This window comes from Microcaecilia unicolor, chromosome 12, assembly GCF_901765095.1.
Source record: "Microcaecilia unicolor chromosome 12, aMicUni1.1, whole genome shotgun sequence".
NCBI lineage: Eukaryota > Metazoa > Chordata > Amphibia > Gymnophiona > Siphonopidae > Microcaecilia > Microcaecilia unicolor.
This window is the reverse complement of record NC_044042.1, coordinates 29,694,739-29,718,160: the sequence shown is the minus strand read 5'-3', so window position 1 is coordinate 29,718,160 and position 23,422 is coordinate 29,694,739. Positions and strand designations below refer to the sequence as shown.

Below are 23,422 nucleotides of genomic sequence, written 5' to 3'. Positions count from 1 at the left end.
CCCACAAACCATCTTTCTCTTTTGATCTATGCACGGGGGGGGGGGGGGGGGGGGGAAGATTTTCAATGCTCCCAGGTTTCAAACTAATTCATGTTTAATGTGGGATATAAATGTTATAAATAGTAAATAAATAGATAGAAACTGTGAATGTTGAGCACCTGATTCTCACAACATGATGTCTGTTTTACACCAGGAGAAAATAAAAATCTCTGCACGAATATAACAGATGCTAGGTAGGGAGGTGTCCTTATAACTAGCCCCTCCAAATGAAACACTGATTACGATTTCTAAGAAATTGCAACTCTACCTTTGTAAAGTTATTCCGTTATTATACTTCCTCTGTGTACGTCCGTTTGCTGCACAAGCCGGCACGTTTCAAAATATAAGTGTGGGATCAAATAAAATTAAAAACGACAACGTGGATGCAGCAGCGGTTTGTTTGCTTTGTTTTGAGTGTACGGGGATGCCGGCGAAGCGGGGAAGGGGAAACAGAAATTGTCCTAATTGGCTTCAACGTTTTGACGTCATGCTGGCTCCTTCTCAATCTATCCTCCTTGCTTCGACGTCACGGTCTCCTCTGACGCAACTCCCAGTTTTTTTTTTTTTTATTTCCGGCAAGGTGGGAGTGACGCGTCACTGGGAAAGGAAACTTGCAGGATTGTTTAAGGTGTGAGTTTGATAGTGGGGTTGTTTTGAGGGAGAGAGGTGGGGTGGACCTGCTAGGCCAAGGAGAGGGGGGGAGGGACCGGTCCCCAAATGTGAAGAGGGGTGCTCAGTCAGTGTGTGAGAGCAGCCGAATGTGTGTGACTTGGTATCTTTGTCATTGTTGATACCTTGAAACCCTGACTGGCCGAGTGTATCCCGAGGGCCGGCTTGAGAACCTCTGGGCTAAGCTGTACAAAGAAAAAAATATAAATGGTAGCCAAAAGTTGTTTTAGATTAGGAGAATAATCAGATTCAGGTAACTGCATTGGGTTGTCAGCTCCCCCGGTATTATTTTGACAACAATCCTCGAAACTTAAAGCCAGGGGCATAGCTTGCTTCAGAAATAGTGTGTTATATAGCTAAATTGCTAAATAGTAGTGTTAGAGTTGAATAAAAATCCTCATTAGTGGTTCCTGAACTTTGGTGTGCCATAGATTTTTGTCTGTTTAATTAATGAGCTCATGTGTCTTGACTTTCTCAGCCCTATGGCTCCCCTTCTTAGTCTCATAATAAGCAGCACTGCATTATGTCTTCAGTGTCTTGGCACGATAACTGTATAGGCCAGGTTTGTCCAAGTTTAGTCCTCAAGGGCTGTAAACAGGCAGGTTTTCAAGAAATCCCTTATGAATATTGTTAACAATATAAGTACATAAGTAGTGCCATACTGGGAAAGACCAAAGGTCCATCTAGCCCAGCATCCTGTCACCGACAGTGGCCAATCCAGGTCAAGGGCACCTGGCACGCTCCCCAAACGTAAAAACATTCCAGACAAGTTATACCTAAAAATGCGGAATTTTTCCAAGTCCATTTAATAGCGGTCTATGGACTTGTCCTTTAGGAATCTATCTAACCCCTTTTTAAACTCCGTCAAGCTAACCGCCCGTACCACGTTCTCCGGCAACGAATTCCAGAGTCTAATTACACGTTGGGTGAAGAAAAATTTTCTCCGATTCGTTTTAAATTTACCACACTGTAGCTTCAACTCATGCCCTCTAGTCCTAGTATTTTTGGATAGCGTGAACAGTCGCTTCACATCCACCCGATCCATTCCACTCATTATTTTATACACTTCTATCATATCTCCCCTCAGCCGTCTCTTCTCCAAGCTGAAAAGCCCTAGCCTTCTCAGCCTCTCTTCATAGGCAAGTCGTCCCATCCCCACTATCATTTTCGTCGCCCTTCGCTGTACCTTTTCCAATTCTACTATATCTTTTTTGAGATACGGAGACCAGTACTGAACACAATACTCCAGGTGCGGTCCCACCATGGAGCGATACAACGGCATTATAACATCTGCACACCTGGACTCCATACCCTTCCTAATAACACCCAACATTCTATTCGCTTTCCTAGCCGCAGCAGCACACTGAGCAGAAGGTTTCAGCGTATCATCGACGACGACACCCAGATCCCTTTCTTGATCCGTAACTCCTAACGCGGAACCTTGCAAGATGTAGCTATAATTCGGGTTCCTCTTACCCACATGCATCACTTTGCACTTGTCAACATTGAACTTCATCTGCCACTTGCACGCCCATTCTCCCAGTCTCGCAAGGTCCTCCTGTAATCGTTCACATTCCTCCTGCGACTTGACGACCCTGAATAATTTTGTGTCATCGGCGAATTTAATTACCTCACTAGTTATTCCCATCTCTAGGTCATTTATAAATACATTAAAAAGCAACGGACCCAGCACAGACCCCTGCGGGACCCCACTAACTACCCTCCTCCACTGAGAATACTGGCCACGCAATCCTACTCTCTGCTTCCTATCTTTCAACCAGTTCTTAATCCATAATAATACCCTACCTCCGATTCCATGACTCTGCAATTTCTTCAGGAGTCTTTCGTGCGGCACTTTGTCAAACGCCTTCTGAAAATATATACATGAGAAAGATGTGCATGCCCACTACACCCATTGTGTATAGGTCTTTCTCATGCATATTCATTACCTCTCCAAAAACTAACTACATTTAACACTTTCATAGTTGACTTTATTTTATAACAAAACACTTTTTTAACTATGCCGCCTCTTGCTTAATTCTCTCTCGCATTCCCACCACAGAAGCTCATACGTACTCATACCATCCAATCAAACAACCTGCTAACGTTAAAATTATTTCCTACTCTTTCTCTTGAAGAAATAATGTTTACATAAATGCAAAACACACTCAATCTGCCAGTATATGATTTTCCTTTCCAAGTTTTACAACATATTTGTTTTACTATTTTTATAATATCTCCTTTTTTAAACCAGTCCCAACTGGCATTGAAATAGTCTATTGGTTGGAACTGTGAGCTGAATAAATGTTCATAATAACTTGCTTGGCCATATGGAAATTCAGTAACCATCAGATCCTTCAGTGGTCAAGTAATGAACTCATATCCGTTAGGGTAATAATTCGTAATCACGATTCCCTTTTCAGATTCCGTTCTGAATCTACCATTTCTCAAATCTGGTGTCAACCCCGATGCAGTCACTGCGTTTCACCAAATGTGTCTTCAGGGATTTAACATAAAATAGCATAGAGGAAGCCTAATATCACTGTATCTCTGTTCCCCCTTCTTATATCTTAATATAATCAGCTATTTACCTTATCACTGTATCTCTGTCCCCCCTTCTTATATCTTAATATAATCAGCTATTTACCTTATTGACGATTCTAACAAATTTTGGCTCCATAAACAAGGCAGACCTCCAACCGGTACCAGGAACAATGGTGCCCTGCTCTCAACGATGCCAGACCATGCGCATTAACCATCTCCTTCGTCCTATTTAAAGCCCATTGAGTATGTCGGGTGCATATCCCCAGTCACTCCACCTCTTTGTTCAGACTGGAAGGGCTCACTATACTTCCCTCGTACTCCCTAAATACCCCATCATACCTACCTTACATGAACCTTATTCCACCACAATAACACCTTGTATTTGTTCATACCGGAAATGGCGAACGCCACTACGGTAAAATGTAAGCCACATTGAGCCTGCAAATAGGTGGGAAAATGTGGGATACAAATGTAACAAATAAAAAAAAATTCCATTCATAGATTAAACGCTGTTCTTTAGAGAACATTTTCTGCATGATTTTACCTCCACTGCTGGTATCAAATTGAATGAAGACCATTCAATTCGTATGGGCTTCCCCTCATTTGCCGCTCGGGAATCGCTAGTACAGCTTTGTAAAAGAAACCCTCAGTAACAAAACATAATCGCAAAAACATTTGGGGGGGAACCTCAGAACTATGGCTAGCCAAATGCATACCAATCATTTCCAAAATGCATTGCTGCCCATTCCTCATTGGTCCATTTTTGCCTTTTTATTTTCAATAATTTGATACTCATATAACTTGCTTCTCATGTAACTTTTTTGCAACTTTTGTTAAAAACCAGTTAAAGTACTTAACTTTTAAATATTTTCAGTCGCTGCTACAACTCGGACCCTCTGCTGACATGACCAAGTTTGGCCATATAGGGAAGGATGTAGTACACAAACAACTTTATATCAAAAACACACTTCTTGGAATGCTTTGCTGCATTTTTCCATCCTTACCACCTGCGAGCAAGCTTACCAGTGTGTCAATTTCTACGTATTAGATGCATTTGTTCCTCAAAAAATGTGTGTGAACATCAAGCTAGCAAACTATGTAATCGTTTTTTAGAGAGAGGATATCCTTTGAGAACTATATGTTGAGCATATTTGAGAGCTAAATATGCGCAGAGAGACTTATTGTTACAATATCGTCAACCAAGAAAGGAAGAGAGATTAGTAGCGGTTTTACTGTTTTCTACTTTGAGTTCTAAAGTGGCTACTGTGATTCATTTATACTGACACGTTTTGCAGATTTATTTTATTTATTTGTGACATTTATATCCCACATTATCCCAAACAAGTTTGAGTTCAATGTGGCTTACAATAAACAGTATGTGATACACAATCAATTTGAAGATCATCCTTTTTGTGTGTTTAAATGCAATAAAACTGTTGGGAATGCTTATCTTATAAGTGATAGGACCATATTGATACACTTTGAGACAGTGGGACATTTTAAATGTGAAGGGTGTCAGTGGTTCCACTTACACTAGAAGGTGCAGATTGGGAATGTCTTATGAATTGTTGCCATATAACATCTCATTCACACACTAATTATAACTTTAAGAATGTCATCTATGCAATAATTTGTCCCTTCAAGTTGGTATATGTAGGATGTACTATTCATCCGATTAAAAAACACCTTACAGAACATAAATCTCAGATTATTAAAATCCTCACAGCTCCTCCTCTTCTACATTGGGACGAATATAAACATCAATGGCAAGATCTCAGATGGAGAGTAATTGATGTGGTTCAGCTAGGGAGGGATGGTGGGAATGCTGAACAGCTACTGAGCTTTAAAGAACGGCGCTGGGATTTATCAATTAAATACATTGCAGCCTTTTAGTTTGAATGCGGAGCTGGTGGTGGTCTCCGGTGTGATTGGCTGTTTCTTTCCTGATGTGTGGTCCTATTGGAATTTGAGTTGCCGACCACGTGAGTATCATGTAAACAGCGGCAAAGACACTGCCGCAGTTGCACTGCTGTGGGAAGTAACGGTACAGTATTACGAGAATGAGTCTGGTCACGGTAGAAAACGTGATATTTTAAAATTTTGTACTGGAGAACGTGATCTTCATTTGTGCTAATGCTTACTTTTTTGGATTTTAGCGAACTTCTACCCTGATGAAGTGAACGAAACTTGACCATATTGGCAGAGGGTCTGAGTTGTATCAGCGACTGAAAATATTTAAAAGTTAAGTACTTTTTTAAACAAAAGTTGCACAAAAGTTATATGAGAAACAAGTTCTATGAGTAGCAAATTATTGAAAAAAAAAAAAGATAAAATGGACCAATGAGGAATGGGCAGCAATGCATTTTGGAAATCATTGGTATGCATTCAGCTAGCCATAGTTCTGAGGTTAAAAAAAAACTTTTTTTGTGATTGTTTTGTTACTAAGTGATTAAGCATATTGGAACTGGTGACAGACAATAAGTATTTAGATGCTGGGATTTGTTTGATTTAAAGTTCTGTTGATGATCCCTGCACAATAGATTTGGTCCTTTTCAAGTGGTTTATGTGTCTGTATGGGTACCCTGATGTTGCGTTGCCTTCATACGGCGCCTCCGTAGTAGTGTAGGGTGGCCCCAGGTATTACAGTCCAGGTAGAGACCATAATAGCCTGTCCGATCTATAAAATAGGAATTTGTCCAGCTTGGATAGATATGTACTCAAATTCCTATATGGAACTCGGCACCTTCTTCCTCTTCCCCAGTTGAAATAGAATTCCTGTGTCCTGTTTAAGCAAGCACAACCAGAAGATATTTGATGACTGGAATCTCTATTTCTCTTTCTTACAGCTGAGGACAACATGGCCAGCAGCCCTGCTGAGCACCCTGTGGCTTGCCAGGTATGTGCAGGTACCCTGTGCTAGCTGACTTTAATAGGCAAGATATTAAATACTTTTATTTAAGCATTTACTGAAAATATGTACCGTATTTTTCGGACCATAAGACGCACCGGACCATAAGACGCACCTAGGTTTTAGAGGAGGGAAATATGAAAAAAATTTTTTTTCCTTTTTCCCTCCTCTAAAACCTAGGTGCTCCGGTGCGTCTTGTCCGAGTTCCGGATCGCCCTCCCCTACTCACGTCAGCGATGTTCCCTGGTGGTCTAGAGACTCTCGGCGGCCATTTTGAATCTCGCCGAGACCGTCAGGCAGCATACAGGGGACGGAGGAGGACAGAGAGCAGCGCGCTGGGCAGGAAAGAGGGGGCTCTTTCCTGCCCCGACGTCACTAGACCACCAGGGAACATCGCTGACGTGAGTAGGGGAGGGCGATCCGGAACTCGGGGGGAGGGTGATCCGGAATCGCTACCTTCGGACTATAAGACGCACCCCCCATTTTCCTCCCAAATTTTGGGAGAAAAAAGTGCGTCTTATAGTCCGAAAAATACGGTATTCTTAAGCTTTCTATAATTCAGTCAATACTTACATAATGCATCAATATGGCAACAGGGAAAAAGAAGCCAGCAGATCAATATAACATCAAAATTGCGGTATCTTCAATAAAATCTTTTTGATGTTATATTGATCTGCTGGCTTCTTTTTCCATATTGGATTTTGCAGATCGTTTGCCTTGTTGTTTTTTGGGACCCTCAATATGGCAACAGGGAATGATTGCATGTGCCCATTTGAATCAGTGCTTTTTTTTTTTGGTGGGAGGGACTCTTTTTTTCTGCAAGAAAATGGTGGACTGTTTATATTAAAAATGTATTTTATTTGAGGGTTCTCTGCTTTTTTCAGATCAGATACATCAAGGGCGATCTCTTTTCATGCCCAGAGACAGATTCCTTGGCTCACTGCATCAGTGAAGACTGCCGAATGGGAGCAGGCATTGCAGTTCTCTTTAAGAAGAAGTTTAACAGAGTGCAGGAGCTGCGAGAGCAGCGTGAGTGATGTCCCAGACAGCTGCTGCTGAAGCAATGGGACATTCATGTCTCCTGATATTAACAACTGCCAATATGCTATCCAGGAGTTAGGTAGTGCATGGTCCAACTGAAGCTCTATATTTTGTAAGGGACAGGGACTGAAATAAGAGTGAATTTTGAGAGTGGAAGTAATGTCCCCTCACATCAGAACCTTAAAACACAAATATTTTTCTTGGTTAAAGTCGGAGAATCTTAGCATAACAGAGCCATAGAGGTGATAGGGAAGTTTTGCTTTCTGCTGTCTGGTAATCCATAAGCACATAAGCATCGTCACGCTGGGAAAAGACTAAAGGTCCATCAAGCCCAGCACTCTGTCTCCGACAGCGGCCAATCCAGGCCCCAAGAACCTGGCAAAAAAAAACAAAATTTAATAACGATCAATGGACTTTTCCTTCAGGAATCTGTCCAGACCCCCTTTGAACTCAGCAAGGCCAGCTGCCGTCACTACCTTCTCCAGCAATGAGTTGCAGAGTCTAACTACGCGCTGAGTAAAGAAAAACTTTCTCCGATTTGTTTTAAACCTACCACATTCTAATTTCATCTTGTGTAGTGTAAACAAACGCTTCACATCTGTCCGCTGTACCCCACTCGTTATTTTGTAAACCTCTATCATATCACCCCTCAGCCGCCTTTTCTCCAGGCTAAAGAGTCCTAGCCGTCTTAACCTCTCCTCATAGAGTGGTCGTCCCATCCCTTTTATCATTTTTGTCGCCCTTCTGTGCACCTTCTCCAATTCCTTTATATCTTTTTTGAGATGAGGCGACCAGAACTGAACACAATATTCCAGGTGCAGTCTTTTCTCTTGAAGTCCACACAGTCCCTGGTTTGGACAGAAGGGGCCATAAGCACATTTGTGTGCTTGCACAGTGTTAATGCTGCTCTTTCCAGTTTTCCAATGAAATTGTGTCATTGGGGCAGTAGGCCTGATGAACTGTTTCCTGTCTCTTCCTTGCATAAACTCACTTACATAACGTTGGCACTGTGACAGTCTGCACATTTCTAAAATGATTGCTGTGCCAGTGTATGTGCTCAGTGGCACATGCATCAGAGGTTGCCAATCCTCTGCTTCAGATCTTCCCAGGGAGCTGTAGACCCAGTCACATGACACTGGATATTCCGGCTTTTCAGCCTCATTATGAACACAGCTTATGTTTAATAGTTTGTAAGGTCCAGCTGTTTAATGTAGCTTATTCCTAATCTCTTGTAATTTTTTAATCATCTGTTTTTTATGTTATTCTTAGAAACCATTAAGACTATTAATTAACGAGTTTATTAATTTTTTCCTGGGTGCAACTGTTAAAATCTGTTCTGGTGGGGTGGGGGGGGCCTTAACCAGGCCCACCAATGAAGTTACTTGTCCTTGAATTATATTAAAACCAACATTTACTGTTATGTTTTGATGTGATTTTCATAGTGACAGTAAAAACTGATACAGTCATCAGGTTTTCATCTCTTGTTGCACAAAGGGATTTCTTCTGTGGTCTTTACAATGACGTCACAAAAAAATAGAAGTGGGATGAGTCCCAGCCCAGAGTTGGTTATCTACATTCGCTTGTCTAATGAGTTTCTAGTATTCTGGCTCTGATTTTCACTAAATAATTAAAAGACACTAGCCAGATCTTTTTTTTGCTTGTGTCCTCAGAGAAGAAGACTGGAGAAGTGGCCATTCTTAGGACTGGGGAGAGGTTCGTGTACTATCTGGTAAGAGCCAGTGGGAATGACTGTCTAAAGTCTCAGGGGCACTCGCTTCTCTCAGAACTGTGTATCTTGAAAATAAACTGGGCTGTCAAATATATTCTAAAGGAATTCCAGTCACAGTCTGTAGGACTTGTAAGGCATTGCTTCAGCATAAGATCGTTCATGATGCTAAAGAACAGTACTGGGCTCCTTATGTAGCTTTTCAAGTTAGTGTTTCTGTAATTTTGTGGCACTATTGGAAAGGGAATGGTGATATTATTATTTTAACCCTCTAATTACAAAGGAAGCACTGGTTTCCTCACTAGGCAGTGTCACGAAATGCAGGGCCAATGTTAAATATGTAGGGGTCCAGGATAGGAGCTGGGAAGGGGTGAGGGCCCAAAAGCCGCTTTCAGACTATACCTCCTTCATCCTGAGGCAGACTTGGGCCCCCTTGGGTATAAAGACCAAGGTCAATTGACTTGATTGCCGTCCCCTAACACCAGCCCTGCCCAAATGGGTTGGTTTTGCGATACTGTGAGAAGAATGAAACTCACTTATAAGCCAGGGCAGTGGATAAGATCTCAGTCTCTCCAGTTTACTGCAAGTGTTCTTAATACTTTCATTCCATAGTGTCCCTCTAGACCGGTACAGATGGGTTATGCACTCTGACCAGCAGATGGTGACAGAACAAACTGAGCTTCAAGTGAGCGTATAACTGTGCAGTCCTCAGGAAACCAGTCTATTCTCAGTCTCAGCAGCCTGTACAGTTGGTTACTTGTGGGCACTGGAATGTCTTTTTTGTCTTGAGTTTTCTTCCTGGGGCTACTGGGTAAGAGAAAACACTCTTTCTCTTTATTAAAACATTTTTTAAGAAACACCAGAGATACTTTCAGGTTTTGCTTTCCTCTTCTCTGCCTGCTGGATAGAGGTTGAGGCCCACAGGGGTCTCTTTCATCCAGGGGGTGTTAAACCCAGGTGGTCGGGTCCTTCCTAACACTTGGACCCTGCTGCTGGTATCTTTGGCTTGTGAGCCTCAATTGTCTGGCTCTGTCTTCGGATAGACTGGCAGTTTGGAGCACTGTGGAGTCTGCCTTGCTATTTCTTTCAGGCCTGAGTATCGGTAAAAAAAAAAAAAAAAAAGCAAGAAACAAGTGTCACTAGTGATTTACTACTACTACTACTTAACATTTCTAAAGCGCTACTAGGGTTACGCAGCGCTGTACAGCTTAAGAGATAAGGACAGTCCCTGCTCGAGGAGCTTACAATCTAAAGGACAAATGTACAGTCAGTCAAAATAGGGAAGCAGGGAAGCCACATGTAAAAAAAAAAAAAAAAAGAAACAAACAGAGAGAGTAGCAGATTTTTTTTTTTCTTTTTTTCCCTTTGGCAGTTGATTTTCTGCTGTCCCTACACTTCTCCGGGAGTTTTTTCTTTCTTGGTGGTGACATCTCAGCACCTTAAACGCCGTGCAGTTTGCCAGTGCCTTGGGTTGGGGGGGGGGGGGGGGGGGAGTGGATGCGACAGGGCATTGTGGTTTCTGCGTAGCTCTGGAGCGCACTGAGTCGAGATGTGGGGAGTCCGAGCAAGCAGCTATGTCGACTCCAGTGTCTGGAGTTTCAGCGGGACTATCCTCGTAGGAGCCCGTTCGGACGATTGCCTTTTTTTCAGTGAAACTGCCACCATTTTGTCCCCGGCATCTGGCTTTGATTTCTTTCTGTGCTTGGGGAATGGGAGGAGGAAGAACTGAACTGTGCTTCTCCGGGGTCAGAGGTTTTACCTGGCTGGTCTGAGGATGAGGACCTCAGGGACCAGGAGCAGCCGGGGGGGGGGGGGGGGGGGGGGATGGCATCTGGCAGGAGGAGCTGCCTCTGGGGGAAGACCCTTGGTTGTCTGCATTTTCCATCGGGAGGAGCTGCAATTACTGATTTCCCAGGTGTCTTCCGTGCTGCAGTTCGAGGAGTCTCTTCCAGAGGCTCCTTGGATGGTGGATCCCATGCTTGAAGGAGTTTTCAGATCCTCCCGCTCTTTCCTCATGCACCAGGACATTCGGGATGTAATCCAGGCGCAGGGGACTTCTCCCAATGCCTGTTTTCGGGTTGCGAAGTCCATGGTTTGCCTTTATCCCATCCCGGAGCAGGATCGGGAGTCCTTGCTCCCCCCCCCATGGTGGTCACCAAGAAGAATATGGTGCCCGTGGATGGTGGCTCCGCCCTTAGGGACCCCCAGGATCGTCGACTGGGTAGGGCTGCTTAAGCAGAGTTTTGATGTGGCTGCCTTGGCGGTTCGTGGGGGTTTCGTAACCCAGGCATGTTTTCGTTGGGCAGAGCACGTTTTGGACAGAATTGGATGATTGGTCCTTAGTGGATCAGGAGACTGCTAAATGGGCACTTCCTTCTTGTCGGATGTCTTGTATGATCTGCTCCGTACGTCCTCTGTCTATGACTCTTGGTGTAGCAGCCCGGTGGTTGCTTTGGCTCCGGGGCCGCTACACCAAGAGCCTTAGACAGAGGACGTAAGGAGGACACCTAGCCGCTTTAGCCTTTCCTCATAGGGAAGCCGTCACATCCACTTTATTATTTTCGTCGCCTTTCTCTGTTCGTTTTCTAATTCCACTATATCTTTTTTGAGATGCAGTATTCCAGGTGTGGTCGCACCATGGAGCGATACAAATATCCTCATTTTTGTTTTCCATTTCTTTCCTAATAATACCTAACATTCTATTTGCTTTCTTAGCCACCTCTGCACACTGAGCAAAGGGTTTCAACCAGGGGCGTAGCTAGGTGGGGCCACAGGGGCATGGGCCCCCACAGTTTTAGCCCTGGCCCCCTCTACTTTCGATCCCCACGTTGCCAACCCTCCCCCACCACTTTTGCTCCCCCGCCGCCGCCAGGTACCTTTGCTGGTGGGGGTCTCCAACCTCCGCCAGCCGAAGTCTTCCTGATGTGATTAGTTTCTTTTGGGATGTACGTCTTATTCGTCCTCCGGTTCATAGGCCTGTTCTGCCTTGGGATCTTAACCTGGTGTTATCCGCCCTCATAGAGCCGCCTTTTGAGCTCTTGAGGTCCTGTAGTCTGAAGGATTTGACTTTGAAGACGGTGCTTATTGTGTCGTCGGTTTCGGGTCAGCATGTTTCCGAGTTGCAGGCTCTGTCCTGTAGGGAGCCTTTCCTCCAGGTTTTTCGAGAGAAGGTGGTTCTCTGGGTGGTTCCTTCCTGTGGGTCATCTGCTTTGCTAGGCGTAGACTGGTTTCCTGAGGACTGCACAGTTTGTTCTCAGTCTCCATCTGCTGGTTGGAGTGCATAACCCATCTGTTCCGGTCAAGAAGGACTAAAGGAAAGCCAATTAGGTAAGATCTAATTGCTCCTTGTGTCATAGAGAGCTTCCTTCTGGAACTCAGAGGGTGCAATATATGCAGGTATATCAAGGAGCACTTGGGTGTGATTTATAATCAAGTTAGTGGTGTACAGTACGGATGGTTCGGCATCTTTCTGCTTCATTTTCTTGGTCTCTAGTTGCATCTCCTAGTACTTGATCTTCTGTTTCATGTACACATATTAGTCACTTGATATTATTAGCAAAGCTGTACTGGGTGTGTTTCTTCTTTGCAACTGCATCTGTCTTTCTAGCATTGGTTGGGATAGGAATATACTAGGTGACCTCAATGTCTTCATTCTCAGCATTTTTATCAGGGTTGCGATTTCTGTACTTTCCTGGTCCTGTAATATCAGGTTTACACAGTGGCTGAGCCACTGTACATGCCTTTTGATGTCAGTATGTCATATCCAGCCACAAGATGTCTGTTTCAGTTCTGTTCTACAAAATGTACTTTGTTTTGCTTCCTTTATCTATGAGTATGGGCCGGGGGCTGTTGCTATTGTGCTTTCTTCCTGTGGGAGATGTATTTTGTACCCTGTGGTGTCGTTTGCCTCATGAGTAGTGTAAGGAGATGTATTGTGGTGCTCTTTTCTTTCAGTGTCAGCCCTATGTTACCGGAGTGTACTGTGATGCTGTCTTTGCCTGTCTGTTGGGGGGGGGGGGGGGGGGAGTGCAGTACTACTGTGGTAATCTGAGTCCCTCAGAGATGTGGCCCTGCAATATTGTCTTTGCCTGGATCAGGAAAGATTGGAATGTACTGTAGAGATTTTGCTTGGGAGAAGGATGCAGTATGTGGTTATGTGCTGCGATGCTGTCTTTTGCCTGGGAGTGGGGGAAATATATAAATACTTTTCCCCTTGGGTTTCAGGGTGCTATAGCTGTCTGACTAGATAATATCATGTTTCTCAAAAAGTGATGTACAAGTAAACATTTGGACAGAATTAAATGGTGGTTGCTCATGGCAACTCCAAAATGACTTGGTTCCAGCATCAGTGACCGGTGCCTGTTTCTACCCCCTCTGCTCAGGCTCACCGATGACCTTTCAGTTTTGGGTGCAGTGCTCAGATCCCCGTTGGAGATCTGAGCACTGTTATGGTGGTTTTACTGGTCATACTGGGTGGAATAGCACTCATTTATATTTATCTAGTATCTGCAACCCAAGTATGGTCCCACTGCCCAAATTAGCAATGCAAATGCTGCTGCCTTTGGTGGATGATCTAACATCACATTTATTTTGCCAATGCATCTTCACTTTCAAATGCTGGAAAGGTGAAGTGTTCTCCATGGATAAACAGAATAGAATCAGCCCCACCTTGCTTGACCATATATGTTCTTCCAGAGCCCAGACAAACCTAGAAGGCTTTTGGGCATGTGCAAGTGACTGTACCTGTATGCACATTGTTCCTCCTACGTTAAGACAGCAAACATGATGATGAATATCAAGAAAATCAGCCTCCTACTTAAAACAATTCCTTTTACCCCTTATAGCCTCAGACCCAGGCTTTGACTGTGACCCATCTGAGGGCTTAAGAAATACCTACTGTTCCTGAATGTAATGCCCTAAGCCAGGGTTGGGCAACCATGCTCCTTGAGGGCCACAACCAAGTCAGGTTTTCAACATTTCCACAATGAATGCTCAGTATTTCTCTGTTTTCAGTGGATAATGATGGGAACACCATGCAGCTTTTGGAGTGGTTACTGAGGCAGCTCCTGACTTAGTTGGCGAACTGTGCATCAGTTGAGTAGAGGAGTACCTCACTTGAGATTTTAAGCTAAAAAAAAAAAAGAAAGAGACATTCAGCAAATTTAATTTTGTTCTGGAGCAACAATGATACTCAGAAGAGTCTGAGTTCTTTTCCCCTCACCCCCACCCCTTCCTTCCCCTCCTTTGTTCCCCATAGTTTTCTTCCTTCCCTGGAAAGGGGTTTAAATAATTGGATGCAAGTTGCTAATTATTCTGGCAGAGATTTTGGAGTCCTACTGATATTGAGAACTGGTTTGATGCATCCTACAGGTTTTGGACCAGTCTGGTGAGATTGCTAAGGAAAGTCTTACATGCGAATTTTCTTTTCTCAGTTTCACCAAACCAGTTCAGAGGCCCTCCCTAATATATTTCCAGTTATTTAACCACTTCTTACTCTTTATATCAACCGTCAAATTCTCTTCAGGTTCAATGTTCAGTTTTCCCTAACAGTTTAACTTATTAAAGTTTCTTTACCAGCAATATGTTATGATGAGTATTATTAGTACAACTCCTCAACTGAAGTAGAAAACAGATGGTCCCTTGCTTTGTCATTCGGAGTACTGAATGTCTAAGGCTGCATGGTGTTCTTATGGGGCGAAGCACAAGGGAGTTCTTTTTTTCTCTTTCTCCTTCTGCTGGTTGACGAGCATAAACCCACAGGTTCTGCACTGGTCTGGTAGGACTAAAGAAAGGAAAATTAGCAGGTATGACCTAATTTCTCCTTCCTCCACATAGCCACGCATCCAATTCACAGAAAAACTCCTTTATGTTTTTACTCCCTCCCCTCCCCTCCTCCCAGGGAGAATAACGCCTGGACAGTCTCCTTCTTTTAAAGCCACAATAGCTATTTGTGTGACGTCTGAGTTGTCTCGTACTCCATAGTTGTAAGCAGTTTTCTCTATAGTGCCTTCATGTTTGTGCAAAAACCTTGGCCCCTTGCTATTCACTCCATAACCATCGCTTCATTCCACATTATCCTTAAGGTATGTTTGATCTGATCATCTTGACCTTATTCACTGAGATAAATGACAGCATCTGATCATGCAAGCCCCTTTCTTAGCCAGATTGTTTATCTGTCTGTGGTTACAGTTCAAGCGCCACATAGGTCTTGCATCACTCCCATTTCTCTACAGGTTTTTCCTTTGCCGTTGGACTACACCACAGTATCTGCTCTACTTTTAATGGCTCCAAAAGAGTCCACTTGCATCTTCACATCCATGACTTTGAACTGCCTCTGAAATGATTCTCCACATGCTCACCTACAGGTCTGGGTAGTAATCTACCTCAGTCTTCAGTTTCTACACAACCAGCAAGCTTCTATATGCTGCCAACTAAAGAACAATATTTAAGGGACAGGATAACTGACCTAACTGAATTTTTGTCTCCATGACCAACGATGCAACCGTACCAGACTATATAACGCTCTTTTTCGACTCTTTTTTTTTTTTTTATTTTTTTTTTTATTTATAATTTTAATGAATTTTGCAAGATACACTTGTACAGAAAAGGAGTATTATCATACCATACAAGAAAATATTTTATAAAGAAAATCTATTAAATGATAATTACTGCTAAAGTCCACAATTATAGGCAAGGCACAATCCAAAAATTGGTTAACATAGGAAAAAATGAATAGAACATGTTCCCACTTATCCTATCACGGAGTAGATAATAATGGAGGAAGCACAAGAGAGTTTACGGCTGGTTCTTGTCTGGAGTCCAGGAATTTTGCTAACTGATCACTCTCAAAGAAAACATATTTAATTGATTGAAATTTAACAACACATTTGCAAGGAAAATTAAGCCAGAAAATTCCCCCCTGTAACAATACACGATCACGAAGTTTCAAAAAAGACTGACGTCTTTTCTGAGTTTGTCTAGCAATATCAGGAAATACTTTGACTTTGCAATTCAGAAAGACTTCATGTCTATGTTTAAAGAAAGATTTCAAGATCCAGTCCCGATCCGGCTGTAGAACAAAGTCTATAATTAATGTAGCAGGTTGTACTCCACATAGTTCATCTTCAATTGTTTGTGATAAATTCAAATTTAGCTCCTCAAATGGGGTTTCCATAGATGGTATTATGCGCTCACTTGGTTTCTTAACATAGGGAGCCAAATAATAAATCCTTGCTACAGGTGGAAACAATTGTTCAGTAATTTTTAATACTTCAGAAAGATATCTTTTGAATGTTATTAAAGGAGCCACAGCTGGAACTTTAGGAAAATTTATAAGTCTCAATGTTTTCATCCTTTGTAAATTTTCTAAAGTTTCTATTTTCCTCTGTAAGTATACATTTTCTTTTATTAAAATTATTTGGCTCTCTTTAATTTGATTTCTTTCAAGTATAATTGTTTGTTCAAAAGTTTTAGATTGTTCCAACTGTTTTTCCAAGTCTGCTATTTTAGCTTGATTTGATTGAGTAACTTTAACTATTGGAGATAGTTTCTGGGTTAAAGAATCTTCTAAACATTCCAAAGCATCCCAAATTTTTTCTAGGGTTATTTTCTCCGGTTTTTTAGGAAATAATTTCAATGTTACCTCTTCCTGAGCTCCTTTCTCAGAGCCAGTCTTGCTCTTCTGTGATTCAACTCCTACTCCTTCGGTATTCTCAGCAGTAACCACCAGCACTGCTGCACTCGGCGTTCTGCTAGCAGAGTCTGCCCCTGCTCCCAGATCAGACATCTCCTCATCGGGTCTAGTCAATCCAGGGCTCTGGTCTGCCAGCATTGCCGGCATCGAAGGAGGACTCCGTTCCTCTGGGCTCAGAGTGGTCTCTCCCTCAGGCAGGTAGGTCGGTTCTCCTCTCATCGATCCCTCCTGCAGCAAGGGTTGTTGCCCAGTCAATTCTACTCTGGGAACAGTGAAACGGTCCATCGGTCCCAATTCCTGTCTTGCAGAGGGAGCAGGGTAAGCCCTCTGTTTGCCCCGTCTCTTGGGCATGGAAATGTATTTTTTTAAGGGAAAAAAAAACAGCAAGAGGGAGTTGAGTGAGGAGCTGTTTCACACACGTCCTATTCAGACGCCATCTTGCCTGGCTGTCTTTCGACTCATTTTTAAAATAACTTTCCAACTATAGACATGTAATATGCAACCCCTCTCGACTTTACATTGTTCTTTTTCGACTCTTATTTTATAACTTTGTAATCTATGGTCACGTAATACATTGAAACTCCTATGAACTTACCCTGGCTCACTTCCTCAGTGAGAAAGCTCTACAGACTCTCACTATCTCTACGGACCTGTTAACCTCGCGGGATACCTTGTAACCACCCCCTTGTTCTATGTAAGCCACATTGAACCTACTAATAGGTGGGAAAACGTGTGATACAAATGCAATAAATAAATTCAAGCAGGGCTGTGAAGTCGGAGTCAGAAGCAATTTCGAGTGGAGTCGGAGTTGGTAAAAATGTTCCGACTCTGACTCCAGCTTCAAAATAAAAAAAAAAAATTATATTCCATTATGTAGCTTCCCACTATTCCTGAACCTGTGGGATAGTTGTGTCCATCAACCAGCAGGTGGAGACAGAGAACTGAAAATTGAGCTGAGTCTCAGTGGTCGATATTTCACTTGGAGCTCAGGGCAGTGCAGAATGCATTATGTGACTTTGCTCCCTTTCTGGTGGGAGCCCTGGTCCGAGTTTTCTCCGACAATACAACAGTGGTGGCTTACATCAACAAGCAAGACGAGACCCACAGTTGTCTGATGGCAGTGGAGGGCCTCCCTCATGAGTTTGGTGGAGAAAAATCTTCTCTGCTTGTCGGCAGCTTACAACTCTGGGTCCCTTGAATGTGGAGGTGAACTTTCTCAGCAGGCACTCCTTCAGTGGTGTGCTGGAGCAGGCTCTCACAGGCTCTCGAGAGCCGTTTGTTAAGTTTTTAAGAATTTTGGGAGCCGGTTCTCCATGGCTACTTTAACAAATGGATCCCAAAATGTGGGTTTGGGCCCCTCCTGAATTCTCTTTTACTTTGCTGGCGAGAGAGAGCCCCCTGTTAACAATTTACCAGCACACCCCTGCACTCCTTGCACCCAGGAGAACTATTGTGCCAGGGTTTTCAGCTGATAGTGGACCGATGGAGTTCTCTGCTTCTGAACTTGATAGTGATGAAAAGGAATCCCAAAGTGCCCAAGTTCTTCAGCCAATGGAAAGAACCGTGCTCGATGGGGATCGGTACCCTACTGCAACCCTGGCTGGAGACACATCTACTGTATGTCTTCCATCCTTGGCCCGTGGTAGGTAGCGTGTTGAAAAGGATTGCGTTGCACCAGGGTTGAATAATTCGTATAGCCCACAATTGGCTGTGGAGGCTGTGGTATGCAGATCTGATTCGACTGCTGGGCAGGGATCCTCTCTGTCTTCTGCAGGTACATGGCCTACTGAAGCAAGGATCTGTGCCCATTTGGTCTTATATGGCTTGGCCATTAAAAGGACTTGGTTGTGATTCAGGCTTGGAAATGCTCTGCATATGCAGGGTGTGGAGGATGTTTGAGGGCTTGTGTTCTGAGCACAGACTTTCTCCCTTCTCTTCTCAGATTGCACACATCCTAGTGTTTCTCCAGGCAGGTCTTCAGAAAGGATTGGTGTTGGATTCTCTAAAATTTAAGGTTGTAGTTGTAGTTTTGTCCTGTTTCAGGGGCTGACTACAGAATATGTCTCTTGTGGCTTACCCAGATATTATTTGAGTCTGGTGGGGAGTGGGCTGCTTGCAGCCTCCTTTCATATGCCATGTCCAGAGTGGAACCTTTTTTTTTTATTTAGTCCTTCAGACTCTTTAGAAGCCTCCTTTTGAGCCACTTCAGAAGGCCCCCTTGAAGGATCCTACACTAAGGACAGCGTCTTGGTGGCTGTTGCATCAGCATTTAGGGTTTTGGAGCTTTGGGCTCTCTGTTGTTGAGATCCCTTTCTCTGCTTTTCAGAGCTGGGGGTCTCCCTATACATGGTTCCTTCCTTTCTTCTGAAAGTGGCATCAACATTTCATGTCAACCAATCTGTGGAGCTTCCCTCCTTTTGCAGAGAGGACGAAGATGCTCCGTATTCTTCCTTGAAGCTTTTCAATGTGCATTGATTCCTCATTAGATGTCTGGAAGTCACGAATAAGTTTCACAAATCAGACAGACTTTGTGCTTTTTGGTAAGCAGAAGCTTGGCCTCATGGCTTCCAAGCCTACAATTGTTAGATGGATGAAGGAGACTTTTGTGTCAGCTTATTTCTTTGCAGGGAAACAGGCTCCTCAGGCCTTGCGAGCTCATTCTATGAGGTGTACAGTGACATCCTGGGCAAAGACTACCCTACTGTTTCTGGTATATATTTGTAAGGCGGCAATGTGATTGATGCTGCATATCTTTGCCAAGCACTACAGGGTGGACGTTGTGGCATGCTCGGAAGCCAGTTTTGGGGCTTCAGTCCTCAGGGCAGCAGTGCCAGGATCCTACCCACTCTAGGGATTGATTTTAAACATTCCACAGGCTCTGGAATAGTGGGCAGCTGCATAATGGAAGGAGAAATTATGTCTTACCTGATAATTTTCTTTATATTCATCCTTCCCACTATTCCAGAGGCCCACCCGAGGTTTCTGAGGTGTTTTGTCGGTAATAATGGGTAAGTAATGGGTCAAATAACGACTGCCACCTTGCATGGTGTTTCCTGCATATCTCTTGTTCTCTACAAGTTGTCTGGAGATGAGAGAGGTCCACACATTTGCTCATCTGGTTTAGCAAATTGTTTAAGGTTGTTGTGTTTATTCTGGGTTTCTCCTTACTTCTTGCCTATGTAAATACTGAGGAGCTGGACTGGATGTCAGGAGAGCTATGTCTCAGCTCAGTTTTCAGTTCTTTATCTCCACCTGCTGGTTGATGGACACAACTATCCCACAGGTTCTGGAATAGTGGGAAGGACCAATGGAAAGAAAATTATCGGTAAGACCTAATTTCTCCATATATGTCAAATGTATCATTTTATACTTATATATACATAGCTTTGTGATGGACCTAAAGTTATATTTACCAGTACTTTAGATCCAGAACAAAAAATTTAAAGCCTACTATCAGTCAAAGTCAGAGTAAGAGTCTGAATTTGACAGTAAAAAAAACAGAAGAGTCACAGTCGAAGGTTTGGTGTACCTACTCCACAGCCCTGCATTCAAGTCTGTTCTTTCCCAAATGGCCCACTCTTTAATCAGGGATCCTCTCTATAACCCTGAAACCAGAAGATGACTTCATGGCTGTTCTAGGAGACCTGCAGATAGCTGTGCAGTTTACCCTTCTGACCTCTGCCATTGTGCCTTTAATCCTTGCTCAGCCAGATCTGGAGGAGCTGATTCAACTCTGATACTGCCTACTCTTGTAACAAAACAATGTAACTTCTCAATCTGCTAATTGTAAGCCACATTGAACCAAAACTTGTTTTTGGATAATTTTGGGATATAAGAATGAATGATTAAATAAATAAAACTCCAACCCATCACAGATAGACCCTGCTTCATCCACAACTTCACCGTGAGTATAACAGTATTCACTATTTTTACTCCCTATGGTTAAGCTTATTATAGCTCCTCCACCATCAACGTTGGCTGTGGAAGAGGTATTACCAGTATCCAAAGCCCAGTCCTGGTTCTTTCAAGGATCACACTTATCCTATCCTGCATCAATAGGGTACAGATTTCACCTTTCCCAGGCAGGCCCTTTAGATTAAATTGAGTCAGTCTGGATTCCTCACTTGTTTGACACACCTGTCTCAGTACGATTCCCGGTCTTTTACAACCCCACCTAGTTGAGGAACTTCTGTTGTTGAGTGTGTCTACTGCAGTAAACACCACAAAAAGCATAAACCAGTCCACAGTATTCCCTGTCTTTCCCTTCTACACGTATTGAGGCAGGAGTGCAGTACACATCTTGGCTGTTGATCTGCACTGGTATACTGCTTAGCACAAAGCCCCATAGAAAAGAATTGTTGCTTCCTCTACCTTATTTATTTATTCATGACATTTTTACCCCACATTAGCCCAAGAGTGACTGGGGTTCAATGTGGCTTGCACAACAAACAATTAAATGAATGATACATATTAAAAATTACATAAACAGATGAGACCACTTACTTTTTTCTGGGCTTTCTACCCAGGATTTTTTCCTTGCACCTTGATTGTTGTTTTTGCTGGACCGTCCACCCAAGGTCTTTCTACTTACATCTTGATTGCATTGCATTCTGCTATCAGTGTGCTCACCTCTGTGTTCTCAATAATGTGAACTGGAGAGCATGTCTAGTTTGGCGAGGTATGGCTGATGTATCCTGCTGTCCACAGAGAACCCCTGATACAGGTAAGTAATCTTACTTAATTCCTATGACAAAACTGAGATTAGAATTCCATTACCATGCTCTGAGGTTATGTCTTCCCCCCCCCCCACCCCACCCCCCCAAAAAAAAAAAATAAATTATTCAATGCTGGAAAATGCTGTCATGATGCATTACATTTATATATCACAAAGTTCAACACAACACAGTTTATAGCAAAAGTAATACAATCAATAACAAATTATAATGAAGGGGGTGCAGGGTTAGGGTGTATTTGACATCATCATTCATTTTATCTTCTCCTTTTCTGCTCTCAAGATTACCAAAAGGAAAGTGTCTGATAAACCAACCTATGGGAATCTCAGGAAGTGTTTAGAAGCTATGAGAGAGCACTGTATAAGGAACAGGGTCACCGACCTGTCTATGCCCAGGTATGGAGACGGGGAGAGCACTGTATAAGGAGCAAGTTCAGTAACCTGTTTATACCAAGGTGTGAAGATGGGGCAAGTGCTATGTAAGGAACAAGGTCGCTGACCTATGTCCAGGTGTGACGAAGGGGAGAGCACTATTTAAGGAATAGGGTTACCTTAAATAGTGCCTTCTATGCCTAGGTGTGGAAATGGGGAGAGGACTGTATAAGGAACAGGGTCAGTGGCCTTTCCATTCTTCGGAGTGAGTGAGATTGTCTGAGGTGAGGAGTGTGAGAAATACAATGTGATAGTACTCAGGACCTCTATTACTTCTATTTCACATTTAATTTAATTCTCTCTGTTATTTTTCTTTTTCTTTCTATCCCCAGGATTGGCTGTGGCCTTGATCACCTTCAGTGGGAAAAAGTCTCGGTGATGCTTGAGGATGTGTTTATGAACACGCAAGTCCGGATCACAGTATACAGCCTGTAACTGCTTTCCTCAGCTTCACAGGATACAGATAGATATATTGAGAAAGGCTTCCAATTCCGGCTAGTTTCTATAGTATTTCTCTAGCCCTTTTTTAGCCTTTCTTTTATCAGGGAAGCTCTGGCAGTTTGACAACTATTGAGATATAGTAATGTCCTTTTGGTTGATAACCTTTAAACTGTACTACGCTAGTACTTGAGACTAACTGCTCAATACCCAGAAAAACAGAAAAGATGATTGTCTTTTGGGGGAGGGGGTAAAGCAACCACTTCTGAAAAGTGATAGTTTGAGTTCAAAAAAGTTGATGCATCACCCTGTCTTCATAGAACCATTATATGTATTTTCAGACTCTCTGGTAAAGTAAATATTATAGAACTTTGCTAATACCGCATACAACTTTATCTTACGTGCCTTTCTCTGCTGATTATTGCAGATTTATATGTAACAGATTCTCTCCCGCACAGTTACAGTCTCGTCCTTCTACCTATCTCTTTAGACATCATAATGAACTAAGATGTCACCTCATTGAGACAGTTAAATAGGATAATAGGAGAGCACTAGGGTGCAAACTCTGGAACATTATGTGCGGTAGGGTTACTGAGTTTTGCAGAATAAAAATTGAGTTATGTTTATCTGGGAGATGTGTGATGTTTTCTTCCCTCTGTCCTTGCTAGATTTACTTGTTCTTAAACAGTTATGCCATTCTTTCCCGTCATCCTATGTCCAGTCGTGAATCCAGAGTTCTAGCAGCCAGAATCTTATGATGGGGCTGTTTTGAACCGTAGTCTGATACAGCTGCGGTCCTCTGTATCCTTTAGATCAGTGTTTCTCAAACCCTGTCCAGGGGGACCATCAGCAAGTCAGGTTTTCAGGATATCCATAATGAAAATTCATGAGAGAGATTTGCACATATTGGAGGTAGTAGGGCTTACAAATCTCTCATGCATATTTATTGTGGACACCCTGAAAACTCCACTGGTTGAGAACCGCTTCTTTAGAGCACGATGGGGTTGATGCTGCCCCTGTATAGCATCAGTGTTCCTGAGGGCCACTATGAGCTGTAGGACCCTGGTTAATGGTCCTTGCTGAACAAGGATGGGAGTACAGCTAAAACAGAGTTCATACACCCGGTCCCTCTCATCTGTTGGAGGCTCTGCAGTCCTGGCTCTATGTGTGGGGAAGGATATGGCTGTGAATGACATAATT

General features: G+C 43.0%; 1 protein-coding gene across 4 annotated transcripts in view; it reads left to right on the top strand.

Moving 5' to 3' along the window:
* Positions 1–578: 578 nt before the first annotated feature.
* The window catches only part of OARD1 (O-acyl-ADP-ribose deacylase 1), a 35,809-nt gene continuing 12,965 nt past the window's right edge, over positions 579–23,422 (top strand). The window contains exons 1-7 of one of the 4 annotated variants that reach the window (XM_030220728.1): positions 579–667; positions 5,409–5,493; positions 6,099–6,148; positions 7,045–7,189; positions 8,872–8,930; positions 21,636–21,748; positions 22,117–22,848. In XM_030220728.1, coding sequence (XP_030076588.1) covers positions 6,110–6,148; positions 7,045–7,189; positions 8,872–8,930; positions 21,636–21,748; positions 22,117–22,219 — 459 coding nt within the window. In that variant the 5' untranslated portion in view covers positions 579–667; positions 5,409–5,493; positions 6,099–6,109 and the 3' untranslated portion in view covers positions 22,220–22,848. Of the gene's footprint in view, positions 670–5,408; positions 5,494–5,516; positions 5,630–6,098; positions 6,149–7,044; positions 7,190–8,871; positions 8,931–21,635; positions 21,749–22,116; positions 22,849–23,422 lie in introns of those variants that run through there. The other 3 variants (XM_030220729.1, XR_003943971.1, XM_030220727.1) reach the window with 3 other exon arrangements.